This window comes from Lupinus angustifolius, chromosome LG15, assembly GCF_001865875.1.
Source record: "Lupinus angustifolius cultivar Tanjil chromosome LG15, LupAngTanjil_v1.0, whole genome shotgun sequence".
NCBI classification, from domain to species: domain Eukaryota; kingdom Viridiplantae; phylum Streptophyta; class Magnoliopsida; order Fabales; family Fabaceae; genus Lupinus; species Lupinus angustifolius.
The window spans coordinates 14181833-14205770 of NC_032023.1; the positions used below are offsets into that span (position 1 = coordinate 14181833).

General features: G+C 31.0%; 1 protein-coding gene across 1 annotated transcript; it reads right to left on the reverse strand.

The window, feature by feature from the left end:
- LOC109328691 (FKBP12-interacting protein of 37 kDa-like) lies at positions 717-8610 on the reverse strand. The gene is made up of 14 exons (XM_019562270.1): positions 8396-8610; positions 8263-8302; positions 7930-7997; positions 7320-7387; positions 7183-7219; positions 6832-6919; positions 6630-6694; positions 6460-6537; positions 5344-5391; positions 4103-4156; positions 2901-3062; positions 2615-2684; positions 2156-2211; positions 717-969 (listed from the first exon to the last, which is right to left on the reverse strand). The coding sequence occupies exons 1-14, from the start codon at positions 8420-8422 to the stop codon at positions 820-822; spliced, it is 1011 nt and encodes a 336-aa protein (XP_019417815.1). The 5' UTR covers positions 8423-8610; the 3' UTR covers positions 717-819.

Consider the following 23938-nt stretch of genomic DNA (forward strand, 5'->3'; position numbering starts at 1 on the left):
AAACTTGGGGAACGATAAAAATAGACACATGGAGTGTTTTAGAGGCCTCCAAAATTTTCTCTTCTCCTTCATCCAACTCCCAAACAAGGGGAGACTTTTTAAAGACACTCACTCCCTTTCCTTCCCATCAAAAATCATACTCCCAAACAAAATCTTAAGTGCAGCATCCATATCCAGATCTGCTCTTTCTACATTAATCTCAATCGTGAACTCAGCACCTCAGTTATGTTTTCCGGTTCTACCTTGTTCACCATTGATCAAGTTTCGCTTCTACCTTCTCTGTTAAGACATCCTCAAACTCATTCCCTATATTGTTATTCGGTTATTCCATATAAAAGTTCTCTTACATCATTTTCCCTCTAATTTTCCTGAAACGAAGCCAGACTTCGAAATATTTACTGTTTCCTGGCACTAGATCTTGGATTTGAGTTTAGAAAGTTATTAGACATTAGTACCTTCCTGGTAAAAGACCAAACCCCTTGAAATAAGGTTGAACTCCTTGAAGGCAAGCTTTTCTCTAAAATATGAAAGTGAAAGTATGTCTAGTGGGTTGATGAACTAAATAAATGGAAAGGTTGATACACCTTCAATTTCTAATGTTAAAAGATAACTCACTTTGAAAGAGCTTCATCCCCCTTGAAACAATTACATAGCACCATGCAATAATGAGGACTAACCCCATTCAGCGGCAAAATCATTCATCATGCACTTGCATATTTTCCCACAAAAAAGTCTTGTAAATTAAATTTAATAGTATATACAACTATCAAAGAAAAGTTGAAAATGAAATAACTAACTGTTTACAAAAATGTTTAAAGTTTAATGCGATGAATTAACAGCTTCCTCAGGTATCATCTCATCACTGTCGTTCTGAGTAAACGCCTCATCTGATTTTCCCTCCAAGAGCTCTTGTTTCAGTTTTTCTATCTCCTGATCTTTTACTTCCATTTTACCTTGCAACATAAGAACCTGCGTTTCATCCCATTTCAAAACTCAGTACTATAATTCATATCAGACAAGAAAATTGCACCAGCCATTGTTGATTACTAAACATTTTAAGTCTCCCAGTGCAATCGACGTAAGATTGAAAAGTTAATTTTTGAAGAATCAAACAAGGAAGTCAATTTTGAAAAAGTAAGCATTATTTAAATAGTATTTTGTGGTGTTTACAAAATCATTATCATTAGACTGATAAATAAAGAGACTTAACATCAAATCAACATGAAATTCTAAACAAATAAATTATATAATCACTTGAAATAAAATAATAAAAACAAGAGCAACATCCCGACATGGCATATAAAACCAAGATGGAGGAAAAAAAAGTACATGGCCATGACTATGAGTGACTTTGATAGGTCTCTGAGGCATAATTTATGTGCAAATATCATCACTACATATTAATTAACTATCCTAAGTACTGACAAAATCGTAAAACCATCTCAATAAGAAATATCCAGAATAATGGTTCAGCTTATGTATCATGTCATTTCTAATAAAATGATAGTTGGACTATATTATAGTTCCAAAATAAAGATTGTCCTTTAAGTTTTTCTGTCAAACATGTGAAAAATATATAAAATGCAGAGCAAACCATATTTACACATTACATAAGTCTCACGCCAAACAATTGGGGCTATAATTTTAATTTTCTGTACAGACTCAAAAAAAACATTTTTCTGTAGGATGAAAATAGACTTCAACTATACAAAAATGTTTCCCCATTTAAGATTCCCCTCTATTTTCTACCCGGGTCATAGACCTAACTTTTTTAATGTTACTGAAAATTAAATAGCATAAAAAAGTTTACATGTTATTACTTTTTATGTTTATACAATTATACATCCTAATAAAATAAAAATATCAAACTCTTAAAGTTTTAGATTCCAGCTCCATATTTATGAAGAAATTATTAGTTTCTAAATTTTATGCAGAATTTTTCTTTCATTAATCTCGAAGGCAGATATTTATTCATTTATGGCATCTAAATCTATTTTCCAACACCATAGTTGAGTTCCTAAATGTTTACACTCATGAGTGGAGGGATTCACCTACAACAATAATTTTCACCATTCTTTAACAAATATATTGTTTCATAGGGCAAAGCATTTCATAATTGCAATCTTTAAAATAGGAGAGTGGAAGAAGTGAAAACCATTTCATTGGATCTTTCCACATCATTTGTCAATCCTTCCATATGCTTCTGCAACCCTGCAGTCAATGTTATATAGATATATCATCAAAAACATAACTCTTAAGCCCCCAAATCTCCAATTTTATAGACACGACTACACGAGAACATAAGGTAAAAACATCTTCCATTCCAACTCTAAATTTCCTCCCTAACAAATATCTGACATGTTTAAAACATTCCAAGATCAGCATATTTATATCAACATTTCTAGTATACTGTTACACTTCAAAAGAATAATTTTACAGTCACACCAACACGATACCTCAATATGTTCATAAAGAAAGTTAACATGAATATGCATGTGAATCTGATAGGAAACGTAACACTGCACAAGTAGTTATGAGTAGCTGGTGCAAGAGTCAAAGGATTAAAAAGCCAGAAACCTAGAACATATAACATAATTTTCATTCAACAACAAACCTTCAAATTGACTTCTGAGTTGTGCATTCTGGGATTTCTGCATTGCAAGTTTCATCGATAATTCATGAATCTGCACACCAAGGGGGAAAACAAAAGAAAAGCCAGACAACATAACCATCAATAGAGAATCAATAACATAAAATACACAAGGCACATTAAGCTTCAAAGTTATGTGAATAGATGCAATTGTAACATTACTTGCAGTTACTAACATAAAAATGAATGTGATAAAGAAAAAAACTGACAATTAAAATCTAGAAGCATAAAGCAAAGGACATGGCATCACCTTCCCCTCTGAAGCTTGATTCCCAATCTCCTCATTTTCCTCCTGTAGGGTTCTACATTTAGCCATCAGCATCTTCCCCATCTTGCTTTGGGGAGTGAAACTTACAGCAGCAATGTTATCTTGCAACTCCTTTACTTTTTTGTCCTTTTCCTCTACTAAATTCTATCATGAGATGAAAACACATGTAAGAACTACTAACTAAAAAGGAGAAACCATCAATGCATTTAAAGTGTCCATAACTACAAACATATATTGTTAATATATGTAGGAAATAACATGTGAAGTACATAAATTAACAAAATATGGAAAAGCATGCTCCAGCTATGTACTTTGGGTTTGTGATAAGGACCAAAATGAACAATGGGTGAAACTACTTTTATGTAATAACACTGTTCATCATAGAGGGCAACAAGATGCTTCTAACTGCATCTCTTGGTGAGAAAACAGTAGTAGAAACTTGGACTAACTTTTTCCTAGTGCAACATGAGTTGTGGCCATGGTTTTGAGAACCAAAATGGAAGGTCCATATAGATAGACTGGCCCAGTCAAGGTTTGAAAACTGGATGGACAAAAACTGGTTAGTGAACTGATAAACCGGCTAAAAACTGGTTAAACCGTGTATACAGATCAACATTCATTCCATGTAATTGAAGAAAATTCTGAATTTGGGATACGGACCAAATAATTATGCAATGGATGAGCACACCACCAGTCTTCTAGTGAGGTTAGGTAATAAAGAGTCCTGAATAGTTAAATAGTCATACATAAAATTCTGAATTAAAATTCTGCATAACATTTAGAAATACTGTGAACTTTTTCTTTCAATGCAATTCCAAGATTTTTAAAGAAATTTTATTCCTATTATGTATTAACTTACTGATGCAGAACAACATCACCTATATTGTTCATTCATGAATCAACTTGGTCAAGTTAGATTTATTTGATTGTTTTTCTCGTGATATGCATACTTAACACATGCATCTTTTATTTCATTCTTGTACATATCAATCATATATTTATAGGATATAAATGTATATGTTCGACCTCAAAACCTTGTAGCTCTTTATATTATTTCAAAAGATTGATCCAGTTTTGAGCCGACACTAAAAATTTCCAAGCTACCTGTGTACTGTGTCTGAGAGAGAGAGGGAGGGAGATCAAGCATGATTCAACAGAAATCACCATTAGGTTACATAACAAACCTTTAAACGTGTGAACTCTTCATGAATAGCCGGATCTAGTAACAACTTCCTTCCCTGAAAATTATAATCCAAAGGGTATCAATTATCAAGGCATGACAATTTCTGGGAGAACAAAAAAATACTGCAGGATATAGACCAACTTTATGTGGAAGGTGCACAGAAGGAATAACTTCGAACTAACGTGGCTATAAAGATATACACAAAGATGTCACAATCGTAAAAATAACAGTTCAGACAACCATGCTGTAAAAGTAGAAACCATGTTTTAAAAATAAAAAGTAACAAATATTCAAAAAGTGTTCCGCATTTGTCACAGATTATTCTGTTATTTTGAAGGTTGAAGGAATGGCATTCCAAAATCTTCTATCCTTGGAGCCAGTACCCAGGTACATGTTACAATTCAAGTAAATTAAAGTAAAATGTAGTGCAGTGTTACTTCACAGTTTTTAAATGGTGCTATGGCACATTTGAACAGAGCAATGATGTTCTGGGAAGAAAGAGCCCTATCATGTTGCATGGCCAGTGTTGCCCCTGTAGCAAATGCCACGTGCCATTTCTTGCTGTGTTGTCATTCACAGGAGACATGAAAAACGGAGAAATTTGTCTCTAAAAGGAAATTGTTTTTTTAGTAAAATATCCACATATATTGGGAATATGTCCTGCTCATTGTTTAGATCTGATATCGGAGGCCATACGGTAATGGAACATCTCTCTTCCACAGTGAAGACAGCAGTAGCATTAAGTGGTTAGATATAACAATATGGGAGTTGAGAATTTTGAAATTAGAATTGGTGAGGTGTTTCACAAAGGAACAAATTATGCTAGCATACACTATATCAACCTTCAAAGAGAATCAAGTATGTCGGCATTACGGAACTTTCTATTTATTATTAACTACAAAAAACTGCAAAACAATGCATTTAGCACAACTCAAGATGAATTTTCTATGGAACTATCTTTGTTGTTAAGGGAGAGATAAAAAATACAATTCTTTTCTCAGATAAAACTGCAATTTTAAACAACCTGAATAGGTTATTAACAATCAAGCAAATAAAGAAATACGGTTCACCAATTAGGCTGTAAACTTGATATTTTGCCAACAACTAATAATGTGACTTATAAAAAAAGCTGAAATACAAGCAAGGAATCACAAACAATCTCTACACTAGATCAAAAGAAGAATCAGAGGTGAACAAATTTATTTCAACAGATACAGTTAAAAAGTCATGCTATAAATATACCTGCATTGATGGGGGCTTGAGTTGTGCTTTCAGATCCCGCACAGAAGACTGGGAAAGTATTCAGACAACCATAACCAAAAGAAAGAATAAATCCATAACTATAATAAAAACAATGGTGAAAGAATAAGAGAAATTACAATAATAGGGCGCGTAGTATATCACAATATTCAATCGTGGAGCTCGAGAAACGCCAGATTAATAGAATCCGATGGGCTTACTGATACCTTGGTATCGTTAACAGCCATTAATCAAGTAAAGGACAACATTCAAAAGTATTAAGTCAACAATTCCACAATCCAGCCCAGTTCCCAGACACTTTACTACTAAACAGATTAAAAGAGGGGTAAGGTTATACAGAGTAGCCCAATATTGACAATTATAAATGCTTCCAAACTCCAACCAGATCAGTACGAGATATAGCATGAATCGTGACTCAAGATTATGACACCTCACAGCACCTTAATTTGAAGAGCACTGTAGATGCCAAGCACGATATTTTGAAACCTCGTCTAGAAGATCATTTGAAATCCGGTGTTGTAAGATGTAAATAAGAAAGTGAGAAAGAAAGACTCCACTCCATTTTTTTACAATTCCATGGTGATTAAATTCTGGGTAGCTCCACTATCTATTAGGAGCAGTATAGGGAAGCCTTAAACCTGGTCTTTCACTTTCATTATTTTAGAATTTAACAAGCATGGAGAATTCACCCTTCTTGCATCCACATATGGCAAACCAGCTCCGCTTCCCGGTGATCACCACTCTCTCCCCTCTTCGGCTAACATAGCCCCTTGAAGGGTATATTAGCCTCCTCTCCTTCCCAAATTAGTAGCTTGGGGTGCTGAGTGGGGGATTGGTGAGTTGGCCTATAATGCTGTCCACAGGCCCCACACTTGAAACACAAACCCCTATTCCAATGGGTTCTGATATTATAGGTGTCACGTATCAGCACTGCATTCTGAGGGCCCTCCTTGCCCGAAACCAGTTGACAGTGTATTTCATATAGCTCAAACTATTGATAACTAGGAAGGACATTTTCTCAAAAATACCCATACCCATGCCACATTGGCTATTTGCAAATTGCAATTTAGAACAAGAACCTTATTTCGAGAAAATTACCTTCAACTCTGCTATCTCTTGTTCCCGTTTCGCAAATGTTACAATGAATGCGGCTTCCTTTTTCTTCGATTTTTCAAGCTGAAAACCAACAGAAATTGTCAGGGCCAATGAAACCTGAACAGTGGATGATGATGTAGTATTTTGAAGGGGAAAAACAAAAGATCCTAAACCTGCTCTCTTAAAGACTCTTCAGATGATTTCAGTGTCTGAAGATAATTAATCAAAATTTTGGGCTCTGGAAAGAAGAAGATTAAATAATTGATTAGGTTTACAATTAAAACACATAAAGCAACAGTAAAAAGAACAGGCACAAATCTGAATGAAGAGGTAAATGTCACTGACTCATTTGCAAAACACAAAGTACAAACTCACCTGGAGTTACCCCAGCGGGTAAGCAGGACTCATTTTGAAGTGAAGAATGCCAACTTTGAATCTCGGAGTTTGCAGCCTCAAGTTCATTCTGGAAATGCAATGATCTAGTCAACATTTTTAAGAAAGGAAGGGCTACAACTCAACCTAGGATATGACTATCATCTGTGGAACTTTGTATAACACAACAAATCAAAATTGTTATGAATTATATAACCAAAATCAATTTCCCTCAACAACAAAAATCAGATTCTTTCATGCAAAAGAGTGTAAAAATAGAAAAGCAAACAAATGAACAAGATATCAGCCAACGGAAGCAAGAAAACAATGTCAATTGTTAAAAGGAAAACATACTTGGCATGTTGCAAGAGTATCCTTACAGCTCTCAAGACTGCCAAAACAGAAATCCCAAAAAATAAATTAGTCCCAAATAATTTACTGCAACCATAGCAGAGTACAATATTTTACAGTAGCTGTATGCTGTGAAATACCTCTCACGAAGTGACAAAATCATTCCTGTTGTTACACCTGAAGCAGCTTCTTCAGCTTTTGATTTGGCCTGCATCAAATTTACAGTTTAGATTTCTTTTCTTAAATGTACGCAACTCATCAGTGACCCCTATCATAAACAGATCAAAACATTTCAACCATGCCAACTACAATTACTCAAAATACATAAGCCAATAAACATCCCCAACCATCCAATATCAGTATATCACTACTGCATTAGTACTTCAATTTTATGCAACATAACAGCAAAACTTTATAGTTGCCTCAGACTGGTCTCTCTTGAGTTTTGACCTAATTGCACTCAGCACCCTAACACCCACCTTATCATATGGGATAAGTGTAAACCACCCCTTCACTGCCCCTCCAGGAGGTAAATGTAATGATAATATTGATGTAATTTTCAAAACAAGAGTCGTCAATGTAATTAAGCTAAACCCTGAGAAGATGTCAATATAATTTCCCTCATAACTATGATTCAACACAGCCAAATAAAAAGAAAAAAAACATTCTACTGTAGTGTGGGGCTACTGCCACTCCAAATTGCTTATCTATACTCCCAAGAAATGCATACCAAATTCAAGTAACCACTACCTTCTTTGGTGAAAAAGGATCATTGTCATAATCTTCGTCATCATAATCCGGAGATGACCTCTTATTACCTAGATTTCCATAAAATGAAACAATCAGACAGAATATATAATAAGAACCACCATGTCCAAAAACAAAAACAATATAAATATTCAAATTCGTTCGTGAAAGAAAAATGTGTCCCCCATCCAGTCACTCACAGATGAAAAATCATAAAGAAAAAAGATTGATAGTCATCTGAGAACCTACTTAGAAAATTTCATTTCTCATATTGGATTAATTTTTTCTTAGAATAGAATTTACACAAGAACATCCCTAAATAACAAAAATAAAAACCTGAGTGCCTTCCGCCAAATCCACCTCCAAAATCAAATTCCTACGATTAGCAGAACCGAAATTAGGGTTGACGCAATCAAAGAAAGAGGAGAATGATTAAAAGGGGACAATGGTGAGGGACATTAGGACTTACATCATCGAAATGTGTAGGAGAAGCCATGAACTTGAAGAAGAAGAAGAATAAAAAACCCTAGATTTTAGAGATCGAGAGTGAAAAACGATGTGAAAGAAACAAAGCTTGGAAATACGGTTTCTCGCAAAATTGCTACGGTCGTTGCAGCAGTAGAAGTAGTGCTTATCACCATTCACCCTCGCGCCCTCGCTGCAAGTTTTTTTCTTCTTAATAATCTATTTTTATTTTCAAAATCATCCACTTATTCCTCCAAATACATTATCTTAGTAGTAGTAATGTTAATATATTTGTGATAAAATTAGTAATTTGAAGAAATTTGAGATTACTTTCTCAAATATTAAATTGAGAAAATAGTATACCTATAACTAATATATGAACATAATATCTATTACCATAAATATTTATATATAACCGGTGCATAATTGATTATTCATTTGTATTATTTCTTTAAAGATAATCAATAATGATTAAATATAAATGACAATATATAAACTCATACGCTTTCACTTTACACATTTTTCTCTTATAAGAGTATAATATTTATAGTTAATACAAAGTATAAAAATTTGTATACAGTCATAATATATCTACTATTTATCTATATTTTTTTATGAATCAATAATAATTAAACATAAATCTATATTACTTAATAAAAGGAAAACAAAAAATAACTACTCATAGAGTATTCTATGTTTCTCTATTTAATCTTTTATAACTCTTAATTTCATATTTATCTATACTAATACAAATAAATATAAAATAACTACTAATGAAGTATTTTATGTTTCTCTATTTTATCTTTTATAACTTCTGATTTCATATTTATCTACACTAATCTATTTATACTTTTGTATCTATAATCTATCTATACTTCTATACTATATATAAAGCCAAAACATGGTGTAACTTCCACCATGGTGTAATTTCCACTTCCTATTTTGCCCTTCACATTATTTAATTTTTACAAAAAAAATCATATAATCCTAATTAACCACCACCAATACATTAATTAACCACATCTTTCACCTTAAACTAAACTTATCATAAACACACAAAAATATAATATAAAGTACACCAAATACAACAAATATATTTTAATTATAAAAAATGAAATATATAAAAATTAAATATATATTACCATGCAATATTAACTGACAGGCATGAAGTGCCTGTACACACTAGTATATATAAAACCAAAACTTGAAATATTTTTTTATCCAAAGCTAATTTGACCCTAAATATTAATCGGATCTAATTTTTGAACTTGAACCCAATCATAGACTCAATAAGACTCGATCATATTTTAATCTGATCATGATTGGAATATATGCTTTAGCATAGAACCCATGAGTCTTATGCTTTAGCATAGAACCCATGACTCAACTCTCAACTTGGAGTGGGCAAGCCAACAAAGTTGCATCAACCAATCCAACCCATCAAAGTTATGGATATGTTCCATCACCTTAATGCCCCCACTTGGGTTACAAGTTGATGTTACCCAACCCGGCAAAACTTGAAATAACCATCACCATAATTCTATTTTTCTATTTTATACTGTTATAAAAGTGGTTCTCAATTTTTGCAATAGTCGCGTACTATCATAATGGATCAACACAACTGATATCAGTTTTCCCATATGGGAATCTCTGCAAGCAAGCTTTTCAGCCAACTTGCTTCTTCACTAGCTATTGCTAGTGAAGGTTTACTAAGCGTGTGCATAACATGCACATCGGAAAATAATTCATATATTTGTGTTAAAATATGCATACACTATAATAAGTAGACAAAATGTTTGTAAAAATACCTTAGGAGACTGTGATGACTTTTGAAAAATTCTCCTTGAAAAATTCTCCTTCAAAAATATGAAGGTCCTACACGCGTATCCATACCGAGACCAATCCTTGTTGTATCAACACTTGATCCGTGGAGCAAAAATTCAACTCAAATAAAATTATAATATTTCAAACGAAACCAAAATAAATGATTGAATAAAACAATATGATTCTTTGTATATTGCCTATGTTTCTTTCTTCTTCCAATTAAATGTTAAAAATAATATAAATTAAATTCTATACTATATATAAAGCCAAAACATGGTGTAACTTTCATCATGGTGTAATTTCCACTTCCTATTTTGCCATTCACATTATTTAATTTTTACAAAAAAAACCATATAATCCTAATTAACCACCACCAATACATTAATTAACCACATCTGTCACCTTAAACTAAACTTATCATATACACAAAAATATATAATATAAAGTACACCAAATACAACAAATATATTTTAATTATAAAAAATGAAATATATAAAAATGAAATATATAATATCATGCAATATTAACCGGCAGGCACGAAGTGCCTGTACACACTAGTATATATAAAACCAAAACTTGAAATAACTATCACCATAATTCTATTTTTCTATTTTGCCCTTAATATATTTTTATTTTTAAAGTAAAATCATATAATCTTAGATAACTATAATTAATAGATCTCACTTTAAGTTGGATATTATAATAAATGCAAAAATTATAACATGAAGTACATCTAACAAAAAATATTCTAATTCTCTAAAATAAAAAACACGAATTTAATATTGAATATTATAAAATAAGAATGCGGGTGGCAGACATTTCGTATCTGCTGACACACTACTAATAGATAACGAAATGATAATATTAATTTGATTTCCTCACCTATAATCAAAATATTCAAATTAATCTCAAATTTTATTATGTTTTATTTATAAATTAGAAAATAGTCTATAGATACACTAATAATATATAAGAATTTTTATATTATTGACACATTATTCATCATTTAAGTATTAATTATGATTGACTCTTAAATTTAAATAAAAATAATACACATTAATCATATTGGCATATTGAAAATATAAAAATGTTAAAAATAATATAAATTAAATTAAATATTGCTCAAATGTTCTATTAGGTCTTGTCATAGTATGCACTGCCTAAATGTGACTCCAAGTAACACGTTTTTGGGTAAAGTTCATTGATATTATATGAAGAACTTAAAAGAACCACAAAAAAGGTTTCTGTTTCATATATAACTTATATTACATTGGCAAAAGTAAGTTATATTCAATGGGTTGTAATTTATAGTTTTCAAAGATTATAGCTATATAATTAATAATTAAATTAGAAATGTTTAGCACTAGTAAAAGCTCATTTGTGAAGAGAAAAATGAGACAATAACTATTATAAGCTCTTATAATATATTAAAAAGCTATATGTAGTATTATTTTTTTAAAATTAGTTTTCAAATTTTCCAAGTTCCTTTTGATCCTCTATAAAAGTTTATCAACTCATATCCTTTCTAGCACTAGGCCCATATTTTAAAATTTGAAATATAAAATAATTAATCGTTCATATTTTTTATTGAATTAAATAAATTGAAAATATATAATTTTATATAATTATATGTATCGACTTTAATGTCACCCATCAAAACTTGCCACTTCAACAAATTTGCCACATCAACTTTGATGGAAAGTTAACGTCATTTCTGCACAAGCACAACTTCCTCTTAGACAACTTCTTCGCTTCAGGCATTGTCAACATTCAATCAACATCCCCATAACTTTGGTCCTCTTCTTCGTACAGTCCACTGTTGTCATATTATAGTGTCTCCATTCCCAACCTTAAAATCCTCATCATGTTGATCAATTTCACTCTCCCTAGCCATTTTTAACCATATCTAATGCTAATTGGTAAATCAGTAAATGAAATATTGAATAAGTTGTAAATAAGTATAAGAAGATATGATATTCATAGAGACTTGAGCAATATTAAGTCAATTCACAATAATTACTATCTTAAGCTAATGATTTTTCATAAGTGGTTTTAATTTAGGAATTAAATAAGTAGAAACTAATTAAATGCGATAAAAAATATTGAAATTAAATTTCGTCACTTAACCTTTCAATATTTAAATTATTTGACTCACAAAAACTATTTATAATTTAATCCTCAATATCATTCTATCCAACATCATCAATGTTATAATGAGAATATCAACGACTCATTTCTTTTATCATCAATTCCTTAAATGATTAATAGTAAGTTTGGATGTTATCTTGACTAATCAATCTAACTATATTCCTAAAAAATAGAATTGCTAGATGATGTTTCTAATTCACACTCAAACATGTGATTTCCTACAACACATCCAACATCTAAAATAAGCTTTAAGTGGTCAAACTAAAACGAGCATTAAGAACAATGATAAACCATGAAAATCATTACATAAACATGAATATATCATAATGAATCAAAATAGATACATCAAAGTGAATAACTACATTTATTCTCAACAAGAGAGAAATTAGTTACTCATTTCCATGATAACCAACAAAATAGAGAAAAGAAGAAGAAGACCCTCCATAGAAGAGTACCAAGATTGCAATGCCTTCCATCTTCATGTCTCCCTTTTCAATGGGTTGAAAAAGCCCTAAAACTACAAGCTTAAGCCCAAGAAATTGAAAATGAAGAAAGAGAAAAGGTTAGGGTGTGTTTGCCTTACCCATTTTATGTTTTCATTTTTGTTGAAAATAGAAAATATGGTTGAAAATATGTTTACTGACTTATATTCTTAATTTCTTAGCAACCATGCAAAAAAGAAAATAAGGAAATTGAAAGAGCAAAAGAGAAGAAAAGAATTGAACTTTTATTATTGGAATTGAATTAGGCATTAAGGCAAAGTGCAAAGAATTTATACAATAGAAAATTGGTAGTTGCTTGAAACTCAAGCTACCATTTAAAGTAAACCAAAAAACTATCTAAGAATGGGTCATCTTCATCTTTAACATCCTCTCAAGTTGGAGAGTGAATACCATTAACTCTCAGCTTGGGTATAAGGTAGCAAACGTGAAAAGTCGGCTTTGGAGTTTAGAAGAACCACCAAAGTGTTGAAAGAATGATTGTTTCTTTTCTTTAAGATTAATGCTCAAGTAGAATATCATCTTGGTTTCTTGACATGATGAAATATGAGCAATTTTGCTCAAGAATAATAAGAGAATAATATAGGCAATATTTGCCTCGAGAATATTAAGAGAAAATGTTAACAAATTTTGCTCAAAGATATCAAGAAGAATTTAGAGAAATGGAGAATATTAAGATTGTAGAAGAAAGTGATAAAGAAATGGAGCATATTGAGGTTGAGATTTTTTTCTTTAAAAAAGAAAAACTCAAACCAGAAAGAATCAAACAGATTTATGACCCCAACAAATTTCATCAGTTTCTACTTTAAAAAGATCAGCAGAAGAACCAATCTTGCACTTAAAAATCAACAACATTGCTTTCTTTGTCTCCGTGCACTGTGACTGAGGAAAACATTACTTGGCTCCTTCACTCTCTTTGTCATCATCATTTGTATTTGCATTGCTCAATAAAACATCTTGCAAGTTGTGAAAGTGATATAAGGAATGCCTCATTTTCCTTTTGAGAATGTGAAGAGGAAGAACTTCTTCTTATCATACATAACATGAACAAGAAAGATAGAAAAATTGCGGAATAGATAACTTTGCTCTGAGACCATCTTAGTTTCTTAGCAACCATGTAAAAAAAGAAAAGAAGGGAATTGAAAGAGCAAAAGAGAAGAAAAGAATTGAACTTTTATTATTGGAATTGAATTATGCACAAAGACAAAGTGCAAAGAATTTATACAATATGAAAATTGGTAGTTGTTTGAAACTCAAGCTACCATTTAAAGTAAAACAAATCCTAACTACCATAACCGAAAAACTATCTAAGAATGAGTCATCTTCATCTTTAACATATATATGAAAATGTTTTCTAAAAATATTTCTTAGAAATGCGGAAAAATTGGAAACATGGAAAAGTTGTTTCCACCATTTTCTCTTGAAACTATGGAAACATGGGAAATGGGTAGGTTATGAAAGTGTACTATTGAACATCTTTTTCTTCCTCACTACTCACATATCCTTCATTACTCTTGAAACTTGGTATTTTGCAACACTTATGTACTTCAAACTTCTGTGTTTGTCGTGAATAATTCTGACTGGCTTCTCTTCAACCTCAACCAAGGTAATGTTTCTTTCATTTTTTACTTATTTTCTCTTTTTCAACACTCAACCACACTATACATTATCCTATTTTCTCCTTCACTTTTTGAAATTTTCCTTTCTAATTGAAACTCATAAGCAATGTTCATAAAAATATTTAATCTTTCAAGCCATTTGAAATTGGGAATCTTTGTGTTTTGTGTTTGAGACTTTAGAATTCTATTGAGATTATAAACATGCAATAGATTGAATATGTTGTGTTGATCAAGTCATCAACTATATATATATATATATATATCTATATTTCTAATTGATTTATGGGTTACGTGTTTTGTGGTTGATTAAATGTCCAAATGAACTTTGTAATGTATTAGTATTTCTTAGTTGTTCATTGTTATGATGTGTTTAGTAGTTTTGTGATAGTATATTGTATAGTATTGTTGACAACTATTTCTTGTTTAATGAATTTGCTTTCATATTATAGACTATGTTGTTGAACTCTCTTTATGATTTGAAGTAAGGACAAAATATATGACTGTCCTATGCTAAAATTTACTTATAATTTATTTTTACATTTTTATATATGAAAAGGTAAAGAGTAGTATAAAGTATAAACCAATCCTACTTAAACATCAACTACATATAAAGTATATCTGTTGAAAACTTTAGGTGCAACAATCAGAGTAGCAATAATAACTATGGAGATAATTATGAGGATTTTACTATTTGAATGTGAGTTTTGTTTTTATTTAATTATATTAAAGTATTTATACGAGATTTTTATGTGCTTGTGGTTTAGTATAGATGGGATTAAAAATCAAGAAGGGAGAGAGCATGGATTGGACAATCCAAAATACAAAGACATTCATTGAAATAATTTATGATCGAGTGAAGAAGAAACTATTGCAAAAATCAACATTTAAAACACCAGTTTGGGAAGATTAAACAATGAATTGGTGAATGTTAATGGAGAAAATTATGGTGTTGAAGATAGGCTTAAGGGAAAGTTTAACCGCTTGTACCAACAACATCTTGAATTTTTAACATTACTATCTCATACACGAGTTACATGAGATTGTGAAGCTAATAAAATGAATGCTCCAAAAGAAATGTATACGGTATGGATAATTTTATTTCAAATATTGAATAAGATCATTATTATTATGATATTTTCTTAATTTTTTTTATTTACATATCATTAAAGTTTCCCATTTATACTTTTCAGAAAGGAAGAGTCTACAAGCAATTTAAGAGACATGTATTTGAGCATAACTATGATGTTATTGGTGAGATATTTAATTCTAGCACTGCAACTGAGAAATTAAGTCAAGCATCTACTAGAGAGCCACCTACCTCAAATGAAGAGAAATAGAGGAAGACTATCTTTCAAAAGTTGTGCATATTGATTGTGATACTATTAACATTTTATGGAGATGATTTACAAGAAATTGGCAAATTAAGAAAAGTAATAAGATCTTCAAGGGAGCCTCGACGCAAAGAGGCAAATAATTCTAGAATAGACAAATTAGAAGTAGTCTTAGACAAGTGGATTGATACAATAAGTATAAGGGCAGAAGCATCAAGAGTCAAGACTGAACAATATAAAGCATCAATCGCTAAAGACACTAGTTCAATGTTTGATCCTTACTCTATGGAAAAATTATGGAACTTCTTGAGTCCATAGATGATGTTTCTAATAAAATTTACAATGATGCATTGATGAAGTTTGTAGAAAAGGTGTGGAGAAGCATGTCTATTATTATGTCTCCTTCAAGGATGAAGGAATGACTAGCATCTCTAGAGTAATATTTATGCATTTTACTTAATTTGTGATTTTATCTTTCATTTTAAGCATTTTTTCTTACTCGGATTTCTAGCGTTGAATTGTTATTGGTTAGATATTTAATTCGTTAGACGATATGGGTTTTATAGTAGTCATTTACTATGATTCCAAAATGATCCTTGTTGCTGCATACCCTTTATTATTGTTTGGAAGTGTCAATAATATAAGATGTCACTTTGCATTGTCTATACTATTTGAATGTTATTTATGATGAAGTTAGCATATATCATTACTTGTCAACTATTTCAATGTTATTTCATTTATTATAAATTTTTTATATATTTTACACTAGTAAATTTAACTATTTATTTGAGCAGGTAATTATGTCAACTAGTTCTAGAAGGAAATAAAGTGACTTGGATGATAATATTAAAGATTTAATTATAGTTTCATTGATTATGGAATACGAGAAAATTTTTATTAGTAAGACACCATAGAAGACTTCATTATTGACTGGCAAAATGTATACTCTTGAAGTTATGGCCGGATATAAAGCTAGATGTTATGAGAATTTTAGAATGAGAAAATTGTGTTTTTGAATTTTTGTGATACTTTAAAGGATGTTGGAAATTTAAGTGATGACAAAAAAGTATGTGTCTAAGAAGGAGTTGCAATATTCTTAATCATCATATGCCATAATATGCATCATCGAGTCGTTGTAGAACGCTTTCAACATTCTCTACAAACCGTAAGTAAATGGTTTAACAGAGTTTTAAGAGTAATTTGCAAGCTGGATAGAACAATCGTCACACCAAGAAATCAAACTACAACACATCCATATATAAGAGGATCCCAAAAGTATTTCCCATATTTCATGGTAAATTTCTATACTTTAAATAATTTATATTTATTTTTGTACTAAATTATTATTCATATTTTCAACTTAGAAATGTATTGATGCAATTGGTGACACACATGTATCTACTTGGGTTCCATCATAAAAACAAACAACATTTCATGGAAGAAAGTTTTGATAATGCAAAATGTACCAGGAGTGTGTAATTTTGACATGATATTCACATTTGTTTATTCTGGTTGGGAAGGAACAACAAATGATTCAAGAGTATTTTTAGATGCTTTAACTCCTGCAAATGATTTCCCAAAACCTATTGGAGGCAAAAAAATTATTTCAATATCACCAATATTTATTATCAATTATAAGTTATTCAATATGTACTTTGTTTATTTTGTAGATCAACTTTATCTTGTTGATTCTGGATTTCCTAACATGCCTGGATATATTGCTCCATTCCGAAAGACGATATCATTTGTGAGATTTAAGTGATGGAGGGCGACCAAGAGGTAAACAAGAATTGTTCAATCATAGATACTCTTCGTTAAGAAATGTTATTGAGAGGTGCTTTAGAGTACTAAAAGCAAATTTCCGTATCTTAAAGATGATGCCAAAAGGTTAATTCCTAACGCATGTTGCACTATACATAACTTTATTACATTGCAACACAATGAAGATATACCTTTTGGTCAATATTTTGGGAAGATTTGATGTTGATGATCAAAGATTTGAACGTAGATCAACAAGGTATCAATGTTGATGCTCAACAAACAACTGAAATGGTTGAAGTTTGTGACATTATTGCAATCCAAATTTGGGAAAGTTATCGTAGATCTTGAGAAGCTTTATATATAATTGATAATTGTAGTTTTTTCCTCTAGATAAAACTTGAATTGTATTTCCTAAATAGCATCGCTTAATTTTATATATTATTTTTCTTACTAAATAAATATATTATTAATGATATGTTATATAAGTGTATGAGAGTATAATTTTAATAAAAATAATAAAATGCTTTTAAAATTTACAGCAAATGTCTGTTTAAAAAAGTTGTTTACATTTAAATTTTCAACTCACTAAAAATTGATGTTTACTTGTGAGAATAAACATAGTTAATCATATTTTTATTATTTATGAAATAGAGATTGTATTGAAAAAGTATAAAACAAATACATTTCATTGTTTCCATTCTTTGAAAACAAAAATATATAAAATGAAACCAAACATGTTTTCTAAATTTTCATTTCTTCAAAATGTAAACTGTTTTTTTCTTCAAGAATTGAAAATAGGAAATATTTTCATAAAGCAAACACATCCTTAGGGTTCCAAAATTGAAATGGATTATTGTCTAGTGTTGGACTCTCCAGCATTGAGAATATGAGAGAGGGTAAGTTTTAAAATAGTCATAATCCTACCTATGTAGTGTCCTCTTCAATAATGGAGAGCCAAACTCTCCAAAATTATGTCTTTTCCCTTTTAAATCTATAGAAATTTGCGAAAATGCCTAACCAAAAATCCTAGCATTCTACTTGATTCTCGCTTAGCAAGTGTGACTCTCCGAGTGAGAGATTTTTGCATATTTCATCAATATGAATGTTCATTTTAAAGTTACATATGTTATGCGCATCATATCTAACGAATCTTCTCAATCTAACAATGAACAAATATGATATTACAGTTTTTCTTGAACTACTGAAGTTTGAATTCTTACTTTTCTTTGTAGAATAGACTTAAAAATAAAATATTTAATAATTAGACATTATTAATAATTGCACTCATAAATGTATTATACTTAAATTGCCTCAATTAAATAGTAATGTAATCAATTGAAGAATACTAGCAGGCTTCTCTAGTGAAGAGTTGCATTGAACGTGTTTGATTAAAAGTCCAAAAGAACATTTCATTGTTTGACAAAAAATTGCAAGTTTTATTTTATTTTATTTTAACCATTCAACTTTGCAAACTTTTATTCCATTTCATGGCAACCTTCACCGTGTACACATCTGTTGTCTCACGCTTTGTGCTACTCCATATGTCATGAGCTTGTGATTGGTCAGAAAAAATATATTTGAGTTAAAATTTAATTATTAAATATTTTTCTGACCAATCATAAGCTCATTATACATAGAGTGACACAAAGTGTGTACTCCGACCATCATGGTGCTTTTTAAGACTCACACCGTTATGAAAATAACCTCCTCCATTTATCGATGGTCCAACAAGCTATTGTCCATCATGAAGAAGAAATGTTAACGTGTAATGTAAGGCCCAACAAGCAATTCTTTGAGCACCAGTCCTATTTGAGGTTCTCATACAACGCAATTCTCTTGATGTGGTTCAAGGAGGGGTTATGGTGTGTAGTAAAGTAATAAGTTGTTAGTCTATTGATACAAGGTTCCAATACATGTTCAAATAAATTAAAATCTTTAATTCCTTAGAGCAATGTTTAGTGAGAGAAAGTCGATCATACACCCAAAAATAATTAGTTACTTACCTAAAAAAAGAGTGAAAGATACATTTAGTTATACAAAAAAAAAGCTAACTTAAGATGATAAGACATTGATTATTGAAGTAACAACTTTAAATTAGTAATATGGAGGTTGATACACATAAATGACATACAAGATTTTCTTAGTCAACATGTTGCTTATCAAACATTTCTGCAAACGTTAACCTAATTAATAATCTATAAACTACCCAACACTTGCTATATATTGAGACACCCAAATGATAATAAAAGTAAGAGTGGTAAAAACTAAAAATTATAAAGGCCTTATTCTGTCATACCAAGTGTCCAATGGAAGCAAACATAAGAAAACCCACTTCTACTTCAAGTTGCTTACTTTATAAACCCTTCACAGTAAAACCCACTTACTCCAACAATGGCAAACACATAAATATTGTCTATGATTAATTTTGTTCTCAATTTTCTTGTCTCCCTTGTCCACCACTCGGTCTTTCCAAGGGACAACTTATGTAATCATGGGTTTATAGACATAATTGTAATTAATTTTTTTAATATTTTATTGCTTTGTTCAACACATGAACAATTATTTTTCTCACCTTGGATTATGCATTATATAATATTTTTGGTTACATTTGATGAATTCAGATAAAGACAAACCTTTTCTTCAAATCTTCACATACAAGGGCCCCTAGCAATGGAAAAATAGCTACCCACAATTCTCCTTTGGTCATTGCTTGATATATATAATATATTATTTAGTCTAAAGTTAATGATATATAGTTAATGGTATGTGTGAATGTATAATTAAAGTGAGGGAAACTATTCTTGGATGTGCCCTACTACCACTTCTTCCGTGATTGGCTCGTGTGATATGTTCTATTTTTGGGACCATATGCTACCATGTTATTGGCATATGGCACGTGAGGCTAGCACAAATCAAAATCATCATCATAAACTATAAGGGTTATAATAAATTGACCCTTTCCAAGCAATCTTTTCTTACTATTGGACGTGGATAATACAAATTGGATTTTATTATAATACATTACAAGTAGTCTAATTTTTTATTATATTTTTAATCAATTATACTATAAGGTTCTTTTCCAAGCAATGTCAAATTTCAACTTCATTTGTTGAATTTATCAATTCAGGTAGGAATTTTGGATAATAATTGCAAGGGATATTGTTCTTTCTGGTTGATTTGGGTGGTCAGAAAGGGAGCCGAGTGAATCCTAGAAGCTTCCTTGGAGAACTAGGTGAAGATGGAAACGACATGCAGATGAAGGTACCTGAAAAGGTTCTCCGACGCTCAAGTCAATATGAAGATTTTAACGAGATGAGAAGTAAATGCTAGTAATAAATATGAGAGTGTGAGAAGTTATGAGTGTGTGTAGTTATGATATGAGAGAATAAAGATGATCTACTTCCGGTAGGAGAACACCTTCTATTTATAGCAAATTTATTGAAGACATCTCACCTATCTAGCAGTTAATAGTGACTTAGCAATGTGTGTGATTGGAGTAGGGATGACAAAAGACCCGTACCCGTGGGTAAAACCTGCACGGGCACGGGTCACAAATGGGTACCCGCGGGTATTATAAACGAGTTTTTAAAAATACCCATAGTACATACGGGCGGGTACGAGTATTATGGTACCCGTGCCCACAAGTACCCATTATTTATATAATTAATATATTATATTTAATTAAAATAAGAAGTACATTATTATAATATTCATTACACTATGTATATTTTTTCTTTTTATTTTGTTTACATATTTTATTGAGTTTGGTGGTGAAACATCCTACAAATAGTATTACATTTGTAGAAATATACATGTTTTACAAAGAAAATATATACTTTTTGTTAATGAAATGAGATCAAAAAATCACACAAATAGAAAACACCAATAAATTTAGCATTTTTGCCAAATACTCAATCAAAATGACAAAAATAATTAAGTTTCATATCATTTGAAACATAATACAAGTAAAAAATTAAAAATTCATTTATAATATAGGAAACCTGCGAGTACCCATGGGTACGCGTTGTACCCGCGGGTACCCATAAATACTCGCACACGGGTACCCGTACGGGTATAGGCGAGTATGGGTAATGTTCTCCTATTTTGAAACGGGTAACGGGTAGCTACTACCCGTGCCCACCCGTGCTTGTTGCCATCCCTAGATTGGAGCATAGCAGATCTATTTCAGCCACATAGTAGGTTTGTCTCTGACTTTTTGTTAGAGGGGACATGCCATAATCCATTGGCGGTGTGGCAGAACCCAATTGGAGTTTGCAATGAGTATTGTGTCAGCGATATTTTAATGATGTTTAGGTGAAGATGATGTGAGGGTTGGCCCGTGCTTAACTTGGCTGGATTGACCTTACTTTGATCGGGTGGTATGCCCGGTTTTAATCGGGATGGAACAAATATGGTGTAAGTTTTTGGCATAGAAACCATGTGTAAATGGATCTTAAGTATTTATAGCTTTCACATAATAAGAAATATTATAGATTAATAAATCTATCTATGATGACATGATCCTCATTTTTATGTTGTGTGTTGTTCTTCGTCAATATAAAAACTATTTTATCTCTTTTCCTTTCTTTTTACGCTCTTCCTTTAGTGATGACTGATAAAAACAATCTTTCTTAACAGAGATATGGACAATGTGTTAAGTCCTTTTTCTGATGAGTATAATGCTTCCATCAAATACTATATATAGACTTTTTCTCAAGAGCTTTACTGTTTCATTCACAATTCTTCATTCAAAAGTTACTTAATTCAAAACAAAACAATATATCAATTCATGTAATAACATGAACTATTTCTTACACATGGCTGTGACACTAGGGCCCTAAGGTAGTTGAGGGCCATTTTTATTGTTCTTAGTGTTGTAAGTTAAACCATACACATCAATTATATCTTAAAAAAACTTCAAAATGGCTATCTTTGGTAGTGAATTAGTGGGTAATGGTTTGAATAAGCTCACACATTTGAATCTTTTACACCAATGTAGTGGAGCTTTAGTGATATGACAAAGCGATCAAGACAATATAATTAGGACTTAAAAGATGTTATAAGATTCATAATGATGGAAGAAGACAAAGAGTATATACATGGTGGGTTGGCCATTCTTCAATCAGCGTATATTATAAGGAAATATGCAATAATGTTATTCATGTTTAACACGTCTCTTTCATAAAAGAAAAAGAGGGAGTGATTATATAAAGTATAAGCACACTCCCTTCATTTTTAATTTATATAATAAACTATAATTGATTCAAATAATAGCCTAACAACTCTTCTAATTGCAGTATATAAAAAGGCAAAAGATTTATTCCAAAAATATGGTTTGATTAATTTCTTAGTAAGAAAGTTTACGATTTGACTTCGGGGTTCTCAAGCCTCTTCTAACCTACCTAAAATGTGACAAGGAGGCACAAAAGGCTTTGTATATGTGAAATATTTGATGTTGGTAATGAAGTGTTTACCTCTTAAAAAATAAGAAAGAAACCCTAATATGTCTTGTAGGTTTTCTATTTGTTAAGAGTAGAAATAACGTAACTGAAATAAGTATTGTGTGTATGGGTTTTGGTAAAATTAATTTAAGTGTGTATTCGTGTACACATATAATTGTTCTAATTTATTCCTATAATTTTTACATCAATAAATTAATGACTTATTAAATACTTTCTGAAAAAGTTGAGAAAAAACATGGAACTTAATAATTGAACAAAGATCTTCTTCATTAATGGAGAAACAAATATTAGATTTTACATGTATTTTCAATAACAAAAATGTTATTCCATTGTATATAAAACGATAAAAATGTTTATAATGTTATTAGAACATTTGTTTTTTGCAGTATTTACTGATGAAAACCTCTAGGGGATGCCTTTGATTGAAGGATCGTTTTAACTTGATCTTAGGACAATTTTAGGGTGGATTTGATTTCGGTTTGGAGGTTTAAATAGGCTAAGGTTGGTGTATGGATTAGGGTTTGATAAGACTCGGTTGGATAGTGTATGGTAGGGGTGATCTCGGTTGGAAGGTTATGATGAGTGAAGGTGGAAAAGAATGGAAGGGGAAAGCACCACAAGTATGGAAGCTTTATAAGCTATGAGGTTCGCCACAAGCAATGAAGCTTGATAAGAACTTGTTAATGGTGGCCACGACCAACCTAGGGTTTTTAGGAGAAGTTGCTCAACTAAAACACACAAATTTTAATCCAAAATAAACTTAACTTTAGTAATGACAATTCAATTACATAAATAGGCAATTTGAATGTCTTAGGCTGAAATAAAAGACTAAGTCATAATTAACTTGCGTAATGAAAAATCCTAATTAAACTTACGCTAAAATAGATATGAAATAATAATGT